This window comes from Vombatus ursinus, unplaced genomic scaffold (genome assembly GCF_900497805.2).
Source record: "Vombatus ursinus unplaced genomic scaffold, bare-nosed wombat genome assembly UNPS02011591.1, whole genome shotgun sequence".
In the NCBI taxonomy this organism is placed as follows: domain Eukaryota; kingdom Metazoa; phylum Chordata; class Mammalia; order Diprotodontia; family Vombatidae; genus Vombatus; species Vombatus ursinus.
The window spans coordinates 2,522,839-2,540,292 of record NW_020951369.1 but is presented as its reverse complement, the minus strand read 5'-3'; the positions used below and the strand labels follow the sequence as shown (position 1 = coordinate 2,540,292).

The 17,454-nt window shown below is 37.0% G+C and overlaps 1 protein-coding gene across 3 annotated transcripts in view; it reads right to left on the bottom strand.

Annotated features, from left to right (window-relative positions):
* Positions 1-17,454, bottom strand: part of GABRB3 (gamma-aminobutyric acid type A receptor beta3 subunit) — a 247,011-nt gene that overhangs the window by 21,417 nt on the left and 208,140 nt on the right. For all 3 annotated transcript variants that reach the window (XM_027856657.1, XM_027856656.1, XM_027856655.1), the window contains 2 exons: positions 6,273-6,425; positions 417-661 (listed from right to left, as the gene is read on the bottom strand). In XM_027856657.1, the coding sequence (XP_027712458.1) occupies positions 417-661; positions 6,273-6,425 (398 nt within the window). The remainder of the gene's footprint in view (positions 1-416; positions 662-6,272; positions 6,426-17,454) is intronic.

The window sequence follows — 17,454 nt, the reverse complement described above, 5'->3', positions numbered from 1 at the left end:
AACTCCAAATCGTAACAAACTTCCTCTTGATCTAATATAATTTTTTTTTCTTTTTCTTTCTTTCTTTCTTTTTTTTTTTTTTGTTTTTTGGTTAGGCAATGGAGTTAATTGTCTTGCCCAGGGTCACACAACTAATAAGTGTCAAGTGTCTGAGGCCAGATTCGAACTAAGGTCCTTCTGACTATAAGCCTGAAGCTCTATCCCCTGCACCACCTAGCTGCTCCCTGATGTAATTCTTTAATGGCTAAATTGGAAACATTTCCATGAGAAATTAACATCAACTAATAGGATAATTTAACATATAAATACTTCCATAAGCCCACGGAGGTGAGGATGGTTAATTTATGGAGCACAGCAGGAGAGCATGTAGATTCATTTAACTTGTTTCAGGGACTGAGTAAAGGAAAATACCTTACCCGGTTGGTTTCACTTTTCGAGCGGTCATTCTTTGCCCTTGCAGACTTTTCGGCCAGCTTCTTCTGCCTTTGAGGGCCTCTTCCAAAAAAGATGTAATTGACAAAGGCGTATTCGAGGAGGGCCAAGAAGACGAAAACAAAGCATCCCATCAGGTACATGTCGATGGCTTTCACATAAGGGATCTTGGGCAAAGTCTCTCGAAGGTGAGTGTTGATAGTTGTCATGGTCAGTACGGTTGTAATTCCTATAAGAGAAATGTGACAGTAAGTTTCTGCAGTTTTGCCACACTGGGTTTCATCTTTCATATGTTAAAAAAAATCCTCAAATAGCTTGAGTCAGTTCAAATGATGGATTGGGCTCATGTGTAGTAGGTGAGATTGAAATGCAATATAGCATAAAATATGTCATTTGGAGCTGCGTAGGCAGAACTATCACATTTGGAGTGGTGAAACGACATCTCCACTCTGGGGAAGATAGCACTTAGAATACTGCACATAGATCTGTGCTCCATAATAGCAGTATGTTATAATAAATGGAATAGAATTCTGAAAACAGATGAAAATGTGGAAAGTACTAGTGAGAAAAGTGCTACATGTGAAGAGCTGGGAGAAATAAAAATAAATGGGAGCAAATGAGAGATTTCATAGAAGTATCTAAAAGTCTGAGTGGGAAAAAACATGGAGAAAGGAGAATAGTATTATGGGGGCTGCATGAGCAAACCTTGCAAAGATGTTTAACAAAGGCAAAATGAAACTTACTGATTAATAAATGCTTATTGTATTGAATTATATTATCAGAAAACAACAGAGGACAGTCAACTGTTTGGTGAAAGCACTGGAAATATCATCTGCTGAACAATTTTGATTACACAGGATAATTCCATACATTTATGGAGCAAGAGAGCAAATAACATAATATAATCCAAATGCCTGAAGGGAAGACATTTATTTTTGTACCTCTCGTAAGATCTAGCAATGCCCTACCCTTGGTAGCTCCTCAATAAGTATCTGGTAAATAAATTAATTTTCTTGAAAGCAAATATCATAGCATTTTCTGTATTAATAGAACCAATTAATGATTTTGGCACATATCTAATATCAATAGATTCATTTTAAGAATTTGTAATGCAATGTCTCGCAATTATTTTACACGTGTGAGTCTTGTCTCTCTGAGAAAACTATAAGAAAAGGGGCATAGACCTTACTTTATTCTTCTTTGATAGCTAGCACATTACCAAATATAGGACTAGGTATTATACAGGTGTTCATAAAATGCTTAGAATCACAGAAGAATTGAATTTTAAGGATGGAAAGGATTTTATAGGTGTTATAATCCAATAAAGGAATTGAAGTTAATTGATTTGCTTAATGTCACAGACACAGTTAATGGACAAGCCTGAACTTACTGAGTTTAAATGAAACTTACTGGTGAGAGGGTAAGAAAGTTACTCAGTTTTTTTTATGGTAGAATAACTCTTTTGGTCTAAGAAGTATCTTAGAAAAAGATGGCATGCTACCAGGGCTTTGAAGTCAGGAAGAGTTGGGTTCAAATTCGGCTTCTGACACATGCTAGCTGTATGACCATGGGCAGGTAGATCACTTCATTTCACTTGCCTTGGGAAGATGTTTAAATTACAAAAGACTTGTGATACGGATCTATAAAGGGAATTCCCTCCACTGATGAAATCATAGTTCTAGCACACATCCCCACTCCAAAAAAAGGATCTTGGAAAATAATTTTGTCAAGAAATATGTTTCAAGATAAGTAGTTTAATCCTTCTTACCACTAAGATTAATCTTATTCAATATGATTGATTTTCTTTTTTGAGGGGGCAGCTAAGAAAGAACTATATTTCCTCTCAGGCACACAACAGCAGCGACAATAACAACATCATAATTTGCATTTGTATATAACACTTGGTTGTTAAGTACTTTCCTCATCATAACCCTGTGAGGTAGATATAAGTGATATTATTCCCATTTTACATATGAGAAAAAAAGGAATGGAAAGCTCTCATCCATCAGTTTTGACCTTTGTATGGACAGATTTATATATCCGTTGTGTTTTCTGGCAGGCCCACCTGTTACATAGGGCTTATGCCAAGCTAAAGGAAAAAAAAAATACCATGGCCATGTTCCCATGAACATGTTGACCTGGGCAATGGAAAACCATTGTCATGTGAACAGTTTGGGAGAAGGACAAAAGGGCATAGAGGAACAGCCCTGCTATAATTGCCCAGTACCCAAAATCTAGAGGCTCGTAAGTAGGTAGAGCAGCACTACCAAGAATCACCAACAAGGAGCCCGATTTCCTCTCTCTCACTATGGAATACCTTTCCAATTATCAAGGAGGTATGAAAAATAAAGTCCATTATTTTAAAGGGAAAAAAAGTATTTTCTATTTCTAAGTATATCGATATAATTATTGAATATGTGCTCAGAGAGGGCCAGGATTATCATTATCTCTTGTTTAACAGATTGTTTCACAGATTGTGATAATAAAGTAATTGAATCAAGAAGAGTCACTTGTAGATTTTGGAATGGAGCCTATGTCTCCTCCTTTGAAGTCATAGTCTTTATCCCTCTGCCCTCAGCATCACTGCTAGTAATACAGAAATAAAGAATAGAGAAAAATAATTTCAGGTCCAGCTGGTAAAACAATTGCTGATGGAGTTTATAAAGAACTTAGACTTCACTGTATTTTAAATTAAATCTTACTCCAATGTGTCATTGCGGTACAGAAGGGACCCTAGGTTCTCCATGGGCAGCTAGGTGGCACCATAGTGCATAGAGTACTAGGCCTGGAGTCAGGGAGACCTATCTTCCTGGTTTCAAATCTGACCTCAGCCAGTTACTAGCTGTGTGACCCTAGACAAGTCCCTTAACCCTGTTTGCCTCAGTTTCCTCATCTGTAAAATGACCTGGAGAAGGAGATGACAAACTACTCCAGTATCTTTGCCCAGACATGACCAAAAATGACCGAGCAACAACAACAAATTAGGTTCCCCAAGACTAAGACGGTGGACAATAAACTCTGGAAGGTAACACCAACTTGGGAAGGCTTCACAATCCAGCCCTGGACCATAGTTTTGTTGTTCAAGGCCCAACCTAAATAGGTTCAGATAGACTTATCACTATGCTAGCTGCAAAGTGATACTTTTTTTTTTTTGGACAGAATATCTTTCAAAGGCTAGTTGCATTGTAAAGAGCACACAACCAGGAAGAGCTGGGTATGAATCCTATCTCTGCCACTTACTCGTTATGTGATCTTAGACAATTTTACTAATCCTTGTCTCAGTTTCCTCATCTGTAAAACTGGGCAAATAATATGACAGTTTTTAACCTCACTGGGTTGTTGTGAGGATCATATGAGATTATGTAGGCAAAGTGGTTTGCAGTCTTTGAAATGCTATATAAATGCTTGTTATTATTATTAATAAGTCACAAATGGGTTGTTATCTGTATCACTGGAGGAAATCCCCACATCAATCACAGATCTTTAAAATATGCACAACTACCTATTTTCGTATGAGAATTTCACTGGAATGCTTCCTTCATACAATACATAAGTGAAAGCAATATACAAAATCTAAAATTGTTTTAAGAGTGTAAGATGATATTATTATAGTTACTAGAGCCAGAAAGTTTGCACATTGGATAGAGTTCTGGACCTGGAGTCAGGAAAAACTGATTTCAAATATGGTTTCAGACATTTAATAAAATGCTTGAGCAAGTCATTTAACCTCTATCTGCCTCAAATCATCTGTAAAATGGTGATAATAACAGCACTTACTTTCCAGGGTTGTGGATAGGATCAAATAAGACATTTGTAAAGCACTTTGCAAACCTTAAAGCACTTTATATTTTATAAACTATATACATATAATTATATTACACATCAGTATCATAAGTTACATAGATATACATATTAACATCATTTCCAGTGAAAAGCTTTACTTAATATTCAGCTTAATCTCCAACTTTTTTTCTTGCTGTTATTTTATTGTTTTCAGTTGTTTCCAACTCTTTATGTCCCCATTTGAGGTTTTCTTGGTAAAGATACTGGAGTGGTTTGCCATTTCCTTCTATAGCTCATTTTACAGATGAGGAAACTGAGGCAAACAGGGTTAAGTGACTTGCCGAGGGTCACACAGCCACTAAGTGTCTGAGGCTAGATTTGAACTCAGGAAGAGCCTGGGTTAGGAGTTCTTTTGACAACAGAAAAACTAACTTGGACTTTGCACCTTAATTTCCTGACTCCTGAGAGAGACAGAGAGAGAGAGAGAGAGAGAGAGAGAGAACGGGAGGAAGAAAGAGTGGAAAAGTGAAAAGAAGGAATACTTTCATGTAAGACTTTTTTACCACCCACCCATCCTTCTTTTTTAAAATCAGACCTGTGATTTCATTGATGTAGGGAACTCCCAGGAAAGAAACTCCCTCTACCAACGCAGATTGAGCTAGGTCAAGCAGTGGATAGAGTGCTGGGTCAAGAAGACTTATTTTCCTGAGTTCAAATCTGTCCTCAGACACTTAACTAGCTGTGTGATCCTGGGCAAATCACTTCATGTTATTTGCCTCACTTTCCTCATCTTTAAAATGGGCTGGAGAAAGAAATTGTAAACCACTCCAGTATTTTTACCAAGAAAACTGCAAATGGAGTCACAAAGAGTTGAACATGACTTAACAACAGTAGTCTTAAAGAATCATTTAGGGAGCAGCTAGATGGCACAGTGGATAGAGCACTAGCCCTGGATTCAGGAAGACTTGAATTCAAATCTGGCCTCAGACATTGGACACTTACTAGCTGTGTGACCCTAGCCAAGTCACTTCACCCCATTGCTTCACCAAAAACAAAACAAAACAAGGATCATTGAGGGTAGGGAGAGGTTAAGTGATTTGCCCAAGGTCACACAGGCAGGGCCTATCAGAGGAGGTACTTGAACCCAGACTGATCTAACTCAAAGGACTCTATCCATTATGACCGACTATAACTCATTCAATACTATACAAATGCATTTGAAGAGTGGATAATGTGGATTATTCTTCTCTGATTAACTGAATGAATAGCATAAATAACTATACATTTGGAATGCTGTAAGTAAAGAGCTACCTAGAGAGAGGGAGGAAGAATGAGTTAATTGCTCAAAAGTTTCATTTCATTTCTATATTTCTCTGAGATAAATACTTTAAAAATCATTTCATCAATGCCTTTTGCTTATGAGTTTGCTATCTCAGCTGTATCTAATTTATAAATAACTGAGAATTGTTTTATATTCCATAGGTTAAACATATTTTTATATTTTCCCTTCAAGGATCTAAGAAAATCTTATAAATAAGAGTTCTGATTCATATTTTCTATAAAGTAACATAGTGACCAAATGAGCAGAATAACTGCTGGACTAGATAACAGCACTAAGAATTAAATGGTGTGTTATAATGCTCATTAAATTGTATAATTCCAATTATATTACTATAATATTTAATTATTTTCCATTTTACTTTAAAAAATGTGGAACCAATTAGGTCTTCTTCCTGGGGTAGAGGCATCTCTTTAAACAGGAAATAACAATTCCTATCCTAATAAAAATTGGTAACAAATATTTTACGATGAAAATATTCTAGAGGCATATTTTCCCTATCATCGCTGTGAAGATTCACATTTAAGCCTTTTTAATTAAATTACCACATCAAGGGAATCATGCGTGAGCTTTTTGATGAAAGATAAAACAGAATCATGTCCACAAAGCTAGTGTCATGAGATGTCAAAATGCTGAAAGCGAGCTGTAGTCTCTGAAATCACTCGATACCATGAAGATATATTTAGTTAAATTTTAATGCTATTTTTTAATCACATACCGAGGGCAACTCTTGCTGCTGATGCATCATAATTAATCCAGAATGACACCCATGATAAAATTGTAATCAGTATGGAGGGCATGTAGGTCTGAAGAATGAAGTATCCAATATTTCTCTTCAACCTAAAGCTCAGTGAAAGTCGTGGATAGGCACCTATGAAAAACACAAAAATGTTATTTAAAACACAGAGAAAGAGAGAAAGAGAGAGAGAGAGAGAGAGAGAGAGAGAGAGAGAGAGATTAGCAGACAAAATTGTTTGCCTTTGTTGCCATGGAGACAAAAACATGTCTTTGGAGCCACAGGGACTGTGGAATACTCCACAACCATACAATTTATTTCTGTCTGGCAAATGGTATTTACAGGGAACCCAGAGTGTCTTGAGAGAAAAACACTGTTATGTAGTCTATTTTTAATATAATAATGAGGAAATGCTACTAAGGCTAAATGCTAAACTGAGAAATATCCCTCTGGAAAACTTTTTTTAAAATTTTTTTTTTTAAGAAAAGCTTTTAACAGAAGGCTGCAAAAGAAAGCCAAATGTCTTGTTTATCCTTTTAATTAATGGCTGTTCTTCTACTTCTTCATTGTCTGCAGATAGGTTTGGCCCAGAGCTGCCCCAAGCCAATTAGTTTTTTTGCTGCCACCCACACACACCAGGCTCAGAACCAGCTGTGCAAAAGTAACTAGGATGGGGGCACTTACCAAAGGTACAAAGACCCTGAAATTTTGCATATGAAAAACTAAAAATTGGAAAGGTTAAAGATGGGAGATACCTAACCCTAGTAAAACATGCCCCTTAATCTCACTGAAATGCTACAGTTCCTTGACAGATGAAAGCATTGACTCCATTAGCCTTGTTATTTCTCAACATTCATATATCTGTATGCACATAATAAGACTGCTCTGGCTTTTCATCTTTCTATGTATCCTTCCTACATTTCACTCTTAGAAAAGCATTGCTTTACAATACATAATAGCTACATAAAAAATGTTTTTTATTCTGACTAGCCATCCTTTCTTTTGACCCATTCTTTGAGTCAAAAGCATCTGACAAGAGTTCCTTACAATTCTCTCCCCTATTCTCAAATTTTTCTGTACTTTCAGATTGCCTTTTTCCTTCCAGTCACAGGAGAATTGTCTCTTCTTTTCAAAACTAACTTTCTACTCGTGCTCTTGATCATATTCCTTCCTGCTTCCTCTGGGAAGGTGATTTCCTCAAGTAACACCTCAAGGTTCTTCATCTTCAATCTCTCATCCCACTTTCATTAGAATCTCCTTGCCTTACAAATAAGTTCAGGATACTTTGATTGTAAATGAATATTCCCTCATAAGCCTTCTTTCACCTCCTCCCCAAGCTATCAATCTTTCACTTACTGTTCTCTCTCTTAAGCCCCTTAAAAGAGTAATCTACATTTGCTATTATCCTCTGTAAAACTTTTTCCATACTTCTTGGCTTTTATGATAGTCCCTCAATCAATAAGCATTTATGAAGGCAATGTTATGTGTCACACACTCTCCTGGTTTCATTCTCTTTATTCTGATTGTGACTTCTCACTTTGCTTCATAGATACCCCTTTCTCCTTTCACCTACTTGTAGTCATTTCATAAAGATTTTTCCCTAGTTCTTTTCTCTTTATATCCTTCCATAACTTCAGGAATGCTCTAATTTCCTTATTTGTAAAATGTGGGATTTCTACCAGACCAGAAGTTCTTAACCTTTTCTGGTGACATGGGATAAGAATTTCTTTGCCGAATAATGCTTTTAAGTGCATAAAATCAAATAATTTGTACTATAAAGGAAGCCAACTGTATTGAAATAATTATCAAAATCTTGAAAAAGCCACTGCATGGAACTCAGGTTAAGAACCACAAGAATAGATTATCTTCACAATCCCCTCCACCTCTAGATAATATGATCCTTCCAGATTCTATAGTCACTTCTATGTAAATGATACACAATTCTGTATCATTGAACTTCACATTTTGCCCAAAGTCTAGTAAAACTGCTCGATGGAGACTTACACTAGCTCATATTTATATGTATTTTTAGTTTGACAAAAGGCTTTATAAACATCAGTCAATAAACAATTATTAAGCACCTACTATGTGCCAGGCACTGTGTTAAGCACTGGGGATATGAAGAAAGTCAATAAACAGTCTCTACCTCAAGGAGCTCACAGTCTAATGGGGGAAACAACATGCAAACAATATAGCTTGGGGATAATTAGTAGAGGGGAGACACTAGAATTAATGGGGATTGCAAAAAGCTTCTTAAAGAAGGTGGGGATTTTGAAAGATTTGAAAGAAGTCAGGGAATCCAGAAGAAAGAGATAGAGAGAGAGACAGAGACAGAGACACAGAGAGAGAGAATTCCTTGCATGGAAGACAACCAGTGAAAATGCCCAGAGCAAGGAAGCACGCTGGTAAATCTTTAACAACTGGCTACATGGTACATTTTAAGTTAAATCTATATTATTGATATTTTCTCAATCACTTTTCAACAAAACAACAAAACAAGACTTGATTTTTAACATTTACCATTTTCTAGGTATAAATACTCACACTGAATTTGACAATTGGCCCTCATGCTTGTTTGAGTTGGCTCAGGCACACTCCTGGACACCTCTATCTGAACATTTGCTGAACAACTTAAGTATATAGAAATCTAAGCTGCTCATATTCTCTTTAGAATCAAGTTCTCTTTCTGATTTTCCATTTTCTATCAATAGTACTACCAATATTTGATTTCTTCCTCTTCTTTCTCATCATATTTTACGTATTGGAAGTTCTACTTCCAAAATGTCTCCTGTTTTCATAGCTTTCTTTTCATTCCTCTTGCTGCCAACCTAGTTTAGGCTCCCATTCCTTCTCACCAGTGAAAAAGGAGCTCCTAACTGGTCTCCCCACACCTTACCTTTCTCTCATCTGATCCTGACTACATCCTATTGTCAGATCAATTTCTCTAAAGAGGAACTTGAATCATGTAATTCACTTGCTCAGTGATCTTCATTTATGGCTCTTTACCACTTACCAAATAGGATCTAAATTCATGTGTATGACAATCAAACCACTTTATGACCTAGTCCCAACTCTACTATATGGAGTTATTTCTCACCATTCCTTAAATATACCCTATAATGAAACAAACTATATACTATTTCCTGAACAAACATCTCACTTTTCTACCATTGCACTGTTGTTTATGGTCTTTCCTCTGATCTTGAAATGCTTTCTACCACTAATTCTTCACATCAAAATCACTTATTAACCTTTCAAAACTAGCTCAAATGTCACCTCCTCCATCTCCCCGACTGGATATAATCTGTAACCTCATCTGAAGTCTTAAAACAACATTCTTTTTATAATACTTTTTAAAACTATATGGAAATATTGCTGAACTTGGGGTCAGAAAGAGTGGGTTTGACTCCTGCCATGGTCACTTGCCTGAGTTACGACCATGGGTAAGTAATTTAACTTTGATCTTCAATTTCTTCACTTGAAAAATGTAGATAATATCATTTGCATGGACTATCTGTCACAGACAATAAGACCAAATCAGATTCATGACTTAATGCCTGGGCTATTACTGCAGATTTCCGGTTGGTCTGCCTCCACAAATCTCCCCACACCCCCAACTCTAGTCTACCCTCTACTCAGCTAACAAAATGGTTTTCCTGAAGTGAAAGTATGACCATGTCTCACACATAGCCCCATCCCTCAGTAAAATCTAATGGCTCACCTCTGGAATCATATATAAAATACTCTGGTGTTCAAAGGTCTTCATATCCTATCCTTCTTCCTGCCCCTCATTTCAGTCTTCTTAACACCTTACAACTCTCCCCTCCCAGCCTTCCTTGCCCCACCACATTCTCTATGATTTACTGATAGTGGTGTCGTTGTTATTCCACCAAGAAGACACTCCATTTCTTTACTCTGGGCATTTTCACTGGTTGTCTTCCATGCAAGGAATTCTCTCTCTCTTTCTCTCTCTCTCTCTCTCTCCATCTCTTCTTCTGGATTCCCTGGCTTCCTTCAAATCTCAGCTAAAACCCCACCTTCTTTAAGAAGTTTTTTCCAATCTCCCTTAATTCTAGTGTCTCCCCTCTACTAATTATCCCCAAGCTATATTGTTTGCACATTGTTTTCCCCATTAGACTGTGAGCTCCTTGAGATAGAGACTATTTATTGACTTTCTTCATATGCCCAGTGCTTAACACAGTGCCTGGCACATAGTAGGTGCTTAGTAATTGTTTATTGACTGATGTTTATAAAGCCTTTTGTCAAACTAAAAATACATATAAATATGAGCTAGTGTAATTTTATTCTGTCCAGTGTCTTATTTATTGTCCGTCTTCTGTCTTCCCTATTGTGTTATGAAATACTTGAGTTGAGAAATTAGGTCTTACTCATTTTTTTATCTAACCCCTTCCCCCAAGTGATTAGCACATCAACTTACATATCCTAGGGGCTAAAAACACATCTGATGAATAAATGAATACAATTTTATGTTATGTACTCATGAGATGAGATCATGTAGAGTGGCTTTGATTTCTCAAATTTCCTTTTCAGCATCCACAGTGATTCCACTGGGTTTTAGATAACAAGCTTAGAGAAGGGGGTGAATGCTGTAACCTTCTTTTATGTCCAAAACATACTCCAGCTTCTCATGAGCTAAGCCATCAGCCTTAGAATGCCTTTGAAACACAGCTTTTTATGGGAAATATTCCAGTAGGGTCAACACCTTCATATCAAGGACTTTATCATTAATTTTTTATAGGGACCCACCCCCAACTTCTCACACAATGAACTGCATATAAAGCAGGCAATTAACAAATTGCCTGCTCTTTATAATAAATTGTGTTGAATGTTGAAAAAATAAATGAATGAATGTCTATAGCTACTAAGGTATGATAGATTCTATTCCTTTTTGCAAGGAAAAATACTGTTGATAAGTAGGGGAAAAATTCTCAGAATTACATAACCTCAAAGCTTTTAGGTGGCACAGTGGGTAGAATGCTTGATTTGGAGTCAGAAAGTACTAAGTGAGTGACCTCAGATACTATGTTATGTGATCCTGGGCAAGTCATATAACCTGTTTGCTTCAGTTACCTGAACTGTAAAATGAGGATAATAATAATATCTGTCTTCTTCTTCTCCTCCTTGGATTTTTGTGAGGATCAAATTAAATATTTATAAAAAACGGTTAGCATAGTGCTTGGCACTTTCTCTTTAAAGCTAAAAGGAACTTCAGAGGTCATCAAGTTCATTCTAGACCTTACCTAGAATGCCTTCCACACAATTCCTGACAAGTAGCCATTCATAGCTTCACATGAAGACTACCACTGACGGAAGAAACCACCATGTCCTAACATCTTCCTCCCACTTCCATATAGCTTTGTGGATTTTTTTTCTTTTTATTTTATATCAAGATTATTATTTTTTTCAGGATTCATGTATTACTCCTAGATCTGCCCTCTGAGACAAAATAATAATAATAATAATAATAATAATAATAATAATAATAATAATAATAATATCCTTCTTCCACATGATGACCCATCAAATATTGGCAGCTCTCTTATGCTCCTCCCATAAATCTTCTGTTATCTCTAGTGCTCTCAGATGAATTCTCATTTGACATGATCTCCTGTTCTCACAACATTCCGTCCACTTGGTCCTTTTCCAAATCTGTTCTAACTTGTTAATGTCCTTCCTAAAATTTGGCATATAGAAATGAACACAATACTCCAGCTTGGTTCTTACTGCAGGGGAGAAGAGCAGGATTGTTACCCTTGTCTGGATACCATGCTTCCATTAATACAGCTGAAGATCAAGCTAATTTCTTTTGGGTTTTGCGTTCATGCTGTGGTTGGCTATTGAGTTTAGTATACGTGAAAAGCACAGAGATTTGAGTGATCATTTCAGACCTTGCGCCACCCAGGCATGATTCCCGTTTCAAAATGGCTTCATCCCTGGAAATTCTCTAAGTCAATTAGACTTAAAGATACTAACAGTGATAAGAATAAAAAAATGCAGCAGTGTCTTGAGAGAGTGAGTGTCATAGTAGAGAAGCTCTGTATATTAATGGATATGTGTTGAAGCATTAGTGACTCTAAAGCTCTGAGCCTTCCTCTGGGTATCCTATGACAGGCACCCTATGATGTTCATGAATAGATAGAAGTCTAAATGTGACAATAGCCTCTTGTTTAAACAATAGTGTAATAGGTACAAAAATTTATACTAATTAAAAGCAGTTTAGGACATGGAGAGAGAGAGTAGTATAGAGGAAAAGGGTTGGCCTTAGAATTAGAAGACTTGGGTTTGAGTTTTAACTCAGGCATGTTTAGTTGCATGACTTCGGAATGCCACTTAATCTCCCTGGTCTCAGTTTCCCCACCTGTAACATGCATGTAACATTACTTAAATTGCCTACCTCCCAGTGTCATTACAAGGAAAGTGCTTTGCAATTTTCAAGTTCTAAACAAATGAGAGTTATCATTAAGTACTCCAAGACATCGAAAAATAGTCCAGAGCATAAAGCAGCATCACATCCTAGAAGCACTATCAGGAGAGAATACATTGATGCAGGCATCCCAGAACCACACAAAAAACCTAGCAAAGTTTCCATTGGCAGAGGTTAATGCTCTGTGACAGAGATGCGTTAAGGCTGATACTGTGAAATTGATACTGCAGTGCATTAGTGCATTAAGGCCTGTTTAAAAATGTCAAGAGAAATGTGCAGAAGCTCTAATGTGAATGTGCCAATGCAGATATTTGATGATGCCAAGGTAGATGCTGAACCATGGTAATGGAGTCAGGCAAAATTCTGGACATATTCCTAGGCTCTTCTGTCAGATACAGAGGTATCTGCCACTAGACCTGCTTCCAGCCAGCCCTTACCGCCATCATTGAGGGGAGAAATTATTGTGGAGAAGGAGCCTACTTTTCTTATCCGCATCAGCAATAACTGCTGACCAAATACCACCAACAGGCAGATAGGTACAAGAACCCTAGGAATAGGAGCTTCCCTTCAGAAAATGAGTCTAGCTTAGCCCACATAGAAATTATCCAGGGAAACAACTCACATGGAGAAGGGGACAGCCATCACCACCAAATGCCAACCAACTGCCATTCACATGGCAGGCAAGCCAGCCCTGATGAAGCAGTAGGGGACCTTGAAGGAGAGATGGGAAGCAGCATGTACCAGGCAAGTCAAACCACCACTACCACCTTGACAACCATTCCCTTTGGACTCTGATGGATACAACCCAGTACACTGAACACAAGAACCTTCAGAATAGTAACGCTCCCAGCCCAGTGTCCACAACCATCATCTAGGAAAGCAAACCTTGTGAAAATGCAGACTGGTAATTGCTCCGACAGGTGCCAGAAAATAAAATTCTTGTCACCATAGTCCTTGGCGCTGTCAAATGATTTAATATCAGAAACTGATATGATGTTAGCAATGGAGATGACATTTAAGAAAAGTATCACCATCTGCTTTGCTACTGCATGTGAAGAGCCACGGGATTTTTTCATTTGCCTTGCTGAAACCTTCCATATGTGTTGTTTTATGTGACCTCCTTGAGAACAGGGACTGTCTTACTTTTCTAAGGGTGTCTTCAGCACATAACACAGTGCTTTGCACATATTAAGCACTTAGCAAATGCTTTATTCATTCATCTAATTCATCACTCATCAGTCCTTCCATATAACAATGCAATTCATAACCTCTCCCCCCACCCCTGCAATGGCATAGTAGAAAGAAGGCCATTATACGAGAAATTGGAAAATGTGGGTTCTTTTTCCGACTTTCCTACTACCTATCTGTGGTACTTTAGCAAGAGAGCTAATTTATCTGGATTTTCTAACTAGTGAAGTAAAAGCATTAGACTAGATCCAGTATTCTTAAATTGGGTCTCTGAATAGATTTCCAGGGGAAGGGGAGGCATAATTTCTAACCGAAATTTAGCATTTCTTTCAATCATGAATTGTAAAAAAAAATTCTGAGAAGGACTCTATAGTTTTCAACAGATAGCCAAAGGAGTCTGACATAAAAAAGGTTCAGAACCCTGGACCAGATGATCTCTAAAGTGACGTTTCAACATTCAAGGAGTCTACTTGATAGATATCTAATTGATAGGGTTAAAGAAACCAAAACTGTATCTGAGGTCCTTTTTGAATTACATTTTATAAGATTTAATAGCACTAATATGAAAGGTTAATATCTTAGGTCGATCTAGACATATCAGATGAAAGCTCCAGAGAGGCAGATTTCACATTGAGTGAAAGGATAAACTTTTTTTTCTGCATTTTTTTTGGGGGGGCTAGGCAATAGGGCCAAGTGACTTGCCCAGGGTCACACAGCTAGTAAGTGTTATGTGTCTGAGGCCGTATTTGAACTCAGGTCCTCCTGAAATCAGGGTCGACGCTCTATCCACTGTGCCACCTAGCTGCCCCCATGAACTTCTTAATGAAACTCTTCAAAAGTATGTCTGTTCTAAATTGGAATGGAGGTTGTCAGGGATGTCATAGAGGACAGTCCTTCTCTGATACAGGTTGATTTAGATTATTTCTTGACATTCCTTGCAATTCTGAGAATATGTAATTCTACAAATTGAACAGTAAGAATTCTATAGTTCCTTGTCCATAGGTGCTTGAAATATCCCTCTTTCTGAACTCTGGACTATATTAGCCATGATTTTTAGAAAGTGACCATTTAAAAAAAGGAGGCATACCATCAGTAAATTGACAATTATTTTATAAGTATCTATTGTGTATCTAACACTTTCCCAGATACTTGAGATAAAATGACAAAATTAAACAAACTCTACCATCAAGAAGCTGAAATTCTTTCAGTATTTTGAATGATATTGATTGTCAAAATAATCTCACTGGGAGTGTATACATGTATTTCAGTAATGTTATCATTGATATTTGGAAATTTTGTAGTTAGCTTAGGAGTCACAGCTTAACATATCAATATTTTCTTTATTTCATAGTCAAAAAACCAAAGTCAAGCCAAATCAAACCAGTATTACTCAGATCAATTATCTGTGTTGTTCACCTGGATTGGCTCAGAGTAACTTTTGACTATTTGCAAGAATCAAGTACATCCCACAAAGACAAAGATTACACACCACTGAGAATTTTTTTTTTTTTTTAAGGTTTGACATGGCTCTAAAGGCAATTCCAAAAGAGGAGTCTGCCAGGGGCTCTCCTTGCTGTGCATGTCAAACAATCATGGCCTAGAGGAATCTAGTTCCCTTTGGGTCCTCAATGAAGAAATTCTGAGCCTGAAAGGGGAGTTTCTTTAAAAAATGGCATTAGGAAGATATGACAGCTTAGCTCCTTTATTCCTTTATGGACCTGGACCCAAGCAGCCCCTTTATGGAGGCAATACAATTGGTCTCTTTTAGCTCTAGGCATAAGCGTTTGCTTCTGTTGAGTCTGGAGGAAAGGTGGGCTAAATAATCTATAAAGTCCCTCCTAATTCTCAGGTTCTAGTGGTCTCTAAAGCTTGGCTAGAGTAAAAACACTTATTTCCTAGAGAATATGATACATTCAATAATATATACCTCTAAGTTTGATGATATTTCATGGCCCTTTTCTGCTAAAGCATGCATTAGGAGAAATAAAGTATGTAAAAGCCATTAAACTAGAAGTTACAAAGCCTTTAAGGTATACGTCTCTTTCTTATTAATTGCACTGAAAACCAGAGCTGGAAGGAGTTTGCAAATTGGATTCTAGAGAATTGCCAAAGCTCATATTAACCACAGGCAATGCTTATTATATTCCAATTTATAGAAAATAGCAATTTGGACTTCTCATTGATATAGCAGATAAAAATAAATGTGAAGGTTGATCTCTGAAAGATAGTAATTTAATGTAGCAAATGGAATCATTCATTATCATTCATCATTGCTTCCCTCTTTTCCTTTCAAATCTTACAGAAGTATTTTGAAATAAATCTAGCAGGAATTTTTTCCCCAATATATGCCAGTATGTGCACTGAAAAAAATAACAAAATAACCATACAAAACTCTATATATGCCTTTGGTCTAGTCCATCCTACACTCTTTCTGTAGTCATCCTACAGAAGCTGAGTATCTTAGGACTTAGTTTTATTTTAGCTTCCCTGGGCTACATGACTGCTTCTGTGGTTTCCTATTTCATCTCAACTAAAACGGAAATTCCTCTCTTTGGCTTTTAAAGCAATTTACAACTTGACTGTAAACTGTCTCTACAACTTAAATATATATTACTCCCAGGGGTATGCTAGTAAATGGTTAACAACTGACCCTCAGAAAGGAATATGCATACACACATATACACACATACATGTGTATATATGCATACACACATACAGGGCATACTTCTAAGTTTAATGCGCATTATTAATATTTCCTCCAACACTTCCTTCAGTCTAGACAATCAACAAAACAATTGATCAATCTCTGATTTGTAGCATTTGCTGATTTCAGAAGTATGAATCTTCTAGCTTTGAATGCCAAATGTACGCTTACCAAAAAGATTATTTATGGAGAACTCACACAAGGCAAGAGTTCACATGGTGATCAGAAAAAGTGATACAAGGACACTCTCAAGGCCACTCTTAAGAACTTTGGAATTGATTGTGGGACAAGGGAGACAGTGGCACAGGACCGCCCTCATCAGAGAAGGTGCTGTGCTCCATAGAGGAGGAAGGCAGAATTGAAGTAGCTCAAAAGAAACGTGAGATGAGCAAATTTAGAGAATCTTTGTGCCCGACCTGTGGTAGAGCATTCCAAGCTTGTATTGGTCTGATCAGCCACAGTCGGACACACTGTAACTAGGCTCTAGCATAGTAATGTCATTTTGGTCCTAAAGACCCCAACCATGATCTAGCTTGTAATTTCAATTATTATTATTTTTGATTGGCAATTCAAATTAACTTGTCAAACATTTCTTCAATATGTATGTTGTATAGAGTTCTGTACTAGGTCAGACAGATATAGAGACAGACAGATAGATAGATAGAAGATAGATTAGTTTTCAATCATAGGTATAATTCTAGCAAAGAGTTAATAATAATCACTCTGCAGTAGAATTATATTTATAGCCATTCAGTGCTCAGGGTTTACCAATATACAATTTAAAGAATATCCTGCACTCAAAGCTTTTGTTGACCCTAGAATCACTC